Below are 5,335 nucleotides of genomic sequence, written 5' to 3' on the forward strand. Positions count from 1 at the left end.
CATCTTTTGACATGAACATGTGCTGCCAGGAACACTGAAACATTGTGCCTGGGATCCTGCCTTGAAAAGCATTTATAGCATTACAAGCTGAAGTCGCATCTTTAAACACCACGACAGCACTTTGTCGTCCAGAACGGGTGACTGACTGAATTGGCCCAAACACTGACAGCTTTTGGATTATGGACTGAAGATCTTCTGTGGGTTGCATGTTCTTTTTCAGCCATCTAGCAAAGAGAGCATTTGGAAGTAGTTATCACTAGAAAATAATTAAGGATCTTATATTCTCCCATAATTTAATAAAAAGCATAAAGGAGAATTGGGCTAGTTCCATATCAGTAATTACTTCCTTATTTACTATGTAGTCTTCATCCTTGTTTATGTATGTAGTGTTTTATAAAAAGAAACATCTACAGCGGCTGGGGAGACAGCATCAGGGTTATGCAAAAGACATTCATGCCTGAGACTCTGAGGTCGCAGGTTCAATCTCCAGCACCACCATAAGCCAAAGCTGAGTAGTACTCTGGTGTATATGTCTCTCTCTCTCTTCCTGTACCTCTCTCATTAAAATAAATAAAAAATTTTTTAAAGAGAAATAGCTACAATTTGCCCTAATTGTCCTTGCAACTTTCTATGTTATTACCTTTAAATATAACAATTGACAAGGACATAATTTTAAGACTACAAAACCAATATGGGCTATTTTGCTTTTCTGTATGCCTTCCTTCCTTTTTAGCCTTTCCCTTAAGCATCAGCATCCAGGTAGCCAGTCTAGTGGACCTGTAACTTTTTAGTTGTTAATTAATTTTTTATTTAAGGAATTCTAATTCAGATTAGTTTTATAAAAAAATAAATAGGTAGTAATACTGTAAATGTCTATTGAGCACTTACAGTTGGTTATGAGTGCTTAATGGCCATAATAACTTTTTTCATTTTAGATAGAAACAGAGAGTAAAAGAGACCACAGCACTGAAACCCCTCAACAAGGTGGAAGCCAGACTCAGACCTGGGTGGCACAGGTAGCAACACAACTATTTCGCCCGTCCCATAATTTCATTTTGTCCTCAGTGAAAAATGAAGTAGGTACTTCTGCTACTGTTATAAGCAGGGATATGGGAGCATGATACCCAGGGCTCCAGTTCCACTGTCACCATCAGCCAACTCCTAGATATCCCACTCATTACAGGTAATTAGAACAATGATTTTTTTATTGGGGGATTAATGTTTTACATTCGACAGTAAATACAATAGTTTGTACATGCATAACATTTCCCAGTTTTCCATATAACAAACGATACAACCCCCACTAGATCCTCTGTCATCCTTTTTGGACCTGTATTCTCCCCACAGAACAATGATTATTTTTGTGTTCACCATATATCTCAAAGAGCACATTAAATCAGTTTTTAGCTACTGCATAAAGAGAATCTATGATCACCTGTGTATCTCTAATTATGTTGGCAGAAGACAAAAATTAGACACCTACCTGACAACTATAGTTGACACTGGAGGTTCATCTCTGCTTTTACTCCACAAGTGGCAATGTTTCCATCCGTAATTTACACTATTCATGGTCTTTCTTTTCCATAGGGGCATTTTGCTTGGTTTTGGGGTCATACAAACCTCTTTTGGAAACTCATGTCTTGCTAAGATCCTTTCTAAACCAGAGAGTTCAGAATTCTCACCTAATAACAGAATAGCACTGATGTAATTCAGTGTCCTTTTCCAACTTTACAAAGAATGAATAACATGGGATTCATTTGAAAAACAATCTATATCGCTTGATAATTATTTGGTTCTGCTATCCCTTTATTCCATAGTATCATTACTGAACAACATTTAGGCCTTCATGCGGTCCTGTACAATGAACATATGCAAAACAAATAAATTAGAGAATAGACAAATAGATGTCCTGATCCTACCACAAATACTGAGGCTATTTGTGCAATCTGTGCGTAATTGTCAAACTATTAGAAAGCCACTGCAGTAACTTTGCAGGGATATTAACCACACTCTGCATTTACATTACATCCGTGCTTCTAGTTGCTCTCCACTGTCCCCAAACTTGCCATCTGCAATGAAGCTAAGAGCTGTGGAGAGGAGGATGTGCGGAAAGAGAGCCAGCTGATTTCATATATTTATTGATATAGTTGGCTTGTAGTGTAAGCTGCATATCTCTTTCCAACAAGTAGAAAATATTATATGCCACACTATGGATAGATCTCTAATCCATTTTGGTATAGAAAAAGTAAGAGATCTGTGATAAACCTATACAGAAAGGAAGACTGAACCTCAGAGACACAGAGTGATCCTGAGAAGCAGTGAGATCAAAACTCATCCATCCTCGGTTATTTCTCAGGCTCAACCACTGATATAGTTCCTCCCAGACACATGTGCCAGATTGGACCTATTTCTCAGAAAATAAAATATACCTAAAAAAAATACTTAAAATAGAGAAATATATGTGTGGAGAGTAATACATATTTGATTGATCAGTGGATGTATAAGTGGATTGAAGCATTACTAACCACAAATAATATATCAATTAAAATAAATCATGAGATTAATCACAAATAAAAAATTAAAAAATCATCCAATAGATTAGCAAAGAAGAAAGCACTTTCATTACATATATATAGAAACTATATTATTGCAAAGACCAGGCTTATATTTATCTTCTGTTAAAACATCTGAGACTTGGTTGGAGAGTGAGATGTTGTTATACCATCTTTGGATCTTTGGGAGCTGTGCAACTATATACCCCTGTGACAACAACCATGTAAGTCAGTATTTCCTCAATAAAGTGATATTTGTTGTTTACTTTTTTGTTTGTTTGTTTCCAGGGTTATCGCTGGGGATCAGTGCCTGCACTATGAATCCACTGCTCCTGGAGGCTATATTTCCTATTTTGTTGCCCTTGCTGCATTTTTTGTTGTAGTAGTTATAGTTACTATTGTCCTAGCTGTTGTTGTTGTTGTTGGATAGGACAGAGAGAAATCGAGAGAGGAGGGGAAGACAGAAAGGAGGAAAGACACCTGCAGACCTGCTTCACTGTTTGCGAAGCGACCCCCTGCAAGTGGGGAGCTGCGGGCTCGAACCAGGATCTTTAAGCCAGCCCTTGCACTTTGCACCATGTGGGCTTAACCCGCTGCGCTACTGCCCAGCCTCCTAAAGTGATTTTTTTTTTTTAAGAGGGAGACATGGGGCATCAAAACCAAACAAAAATAATAAAAGCAAAATGGAAAAACTAAATCAAAAACAGAACACACAGAAAATGATTAAAAACATTAAAGAAAACTGGAACTTTAAGAAAAGAGGAGAGCAGGCTGGGGAGATAGTATAATGGTTATACAAAAACACTTTCATGTCTGGGGCTCCAAAGTCCAGATTCAGTTCACAGCACCACCATCACCCTGAGTTGAACAATGCTCTGGTATGTATATATGTATGTATGTATGTATTTACGTATTTATGTATGTCTCCAATCGGTCTAGCTCTTTAATTAAAATAAAACACACTGAAGAAGAAGGAAGAGGAGGAGCTGGAGAAAAAGTAGGGAAATACTTCACTGATGAGGGGGTGACTTCATCTTCATTCTAAAAGTAAAAAGATGAGTTTCTCAGAGAAATCATATTCACTAATAAACCTACACAAGAATGATAGCCTCCAAACTACATTCTTCTAAATCATAAAAAGGAGGAAAGGTGATTGCTTTTTTTGACTAAGAAATAGTGCAAATAAATAACTGAAACAAGGACAAGAACGTCTTAGCCTTTAGGGCCTTCACTGCTCTTAAATAATCTACATTCCGTAAGGACTGGTAATAGTGACACCTCCCTTCCTCGCCCCCAACACACAGGAACCCGACTGACCTTTAGTTCCCCATACCAAGGTGACACTTATTGGAAGAGGCCTACTCTGGGCATATTGCAAAACTTATGCCTGACCCTTCTGGAGAGAGATAGGTTCCATATTAATGAAAGATTTAAAAATAAATGACTTAAAAGGAATGTGAGGAAGTCGTGGTAAAATCACTATACAGTTATCTCTGAGGAGATGGTCCCTAGCTACAAAAACAGTAAGGATGGGGTCCTGAGTTTCAAAGACAGGTAGATCTTGCCATGTAAAAACTAAGTTTTGGGGGGCTGGGTGGTGGCACACCTGTTTGAGCGCACATTATAATGCACAAGGACCCAGGTTCAGATCCCTCGTCCTCACCTGCAGGGGGAAAGCTTGGCGAGTGGTGAAGCAGGGTTACAGGTGTCTCTCTCCCTCTCTTTCAGCCCCTTCCCTCTCGATTTCTGGCTTTCTATATCCAATAAATAAAGATAATTAAAAACAACAACTAAGTTTTGGCTTGATGTAGCACAATGGCTATGTAGAAAGGTTTTTGTGCCTGAGGCACCAAAGGTTCTAGGTTCTATCCCCAGCACTACCATAACTGAGAGCTTAGCCATGTTCTAGTGAATAATAATAATTACAACTATAATAAATTAATAATTGGGAGTCAGGCGGTAGCGCAGCGGGTTAAGAACACATGGCGCAAAGCACAAGGACTGGCATGTGGATCCAGGTTCGAGCCCTAGCTCCCCACCAGCAGGGAAGTCGCTTCACAGGCAGTGAAGCAGGTCTGCAGGTATCTGTCTCTACCCCTTCTGTCTTCCCCTCCTCTCTCCATTTCTCTCTGTCCTATCTAACAATGACGACATCAATAACAACTACAATAATAACTACAACAACAATGAAAAACAACAAGGGCAACAAAAGGGAAAATAATTTTTTTAAAAAACTTAAAAAAATAAAATAAAAAAGTATTTAAAAAATTAATAATTATGGCTGAAAGAAGATGCAATTTGTACCAAGAGAAAGTGTATGCTTACTGAAATATCCATAGCCATACTCCACCACATACATTTCTTTTTGTCCTCTTCATTCCTGTAATAATGAAACATCTCCAACAGATGATTTGGAAGCAGCTTGTGAAGGTTGGACAGAGTGTCAAAGGTGTGGTACAGAATATCAGAATGGTCATAGTTTTTCGGTTTTTTAATACGTTTGTCTGGGACTGAAAGTTTCAGTATTATCTGATCATCCATGGACGCTCTCATGATGACCCACTGATCTACAGAGAAGAGCAAAGAGAGAAGTTATTGAGTGGAGTTCCCTGGGATTGTTCTTTCTTTCTGCTCTCCTCCATCTCCAAGAGAGAATTATGGAACCTATAAACTGGTCTCTGATGACTTAGCATTCTAAGGGTCATAATGACGCAGCTCTCTGTCTGGAACCCTAAGAGCATTTCCTGCACCTTCCAACCAGAGGAATTCTGCCCACTGAAAAT

At 38.6% G+C, this 5,335-nt stretch overlaps 1 protein-coding gene across 2 annotated transcripts in view; it reads right to left on the minus strand.

Annotated features, from left to right (window-relative positions):
- LOC103112738 (testis expressed protein 56) overlaps positions 1–5,335 on the minus strand; it is a 34,574-nt gene that overhangs the window by 15,412 nt on the left and 13,827 nt on the right. The window contains exons 2-4 of one of the 2 annotated variants that reach the window (XM_007522216.3): positions 4,910–5,119; positions 1,484–1,682; positions 2–224 (exon numbers count right to left, since the gene is read on the minus strand). In XM_007522216.3, the coding sequence (XP_007522278.2) occupies positions 2–224; positions 1,484–1,682; positions 4,910–5,105 (618 nt within the window). In that variant the 5' untranslated portion in view covers positions 5,106–5,119. Of the gene's footprint in view, position 1; positions 225–1,483; positions 1,683–4,909; positions 5,202–5,335 lie in introns of those variants that run through there. The other variant, XM_060189143.1, reaches the window with a different exon arrangement.

Source organism: Erinaceus europaeus, chromosome 4 (assembly GCF_950295315.1).
Source record: "Erinaceus europaeus chromosome 4, mEriEur2.1, whole genome shotgun sequence".
NCBI lineage: Eukaryota > Metazoa > Chordata > Mammalia > Eulipotyphla > Erinaceidae > Erinaceus > Erinaceus europaeus.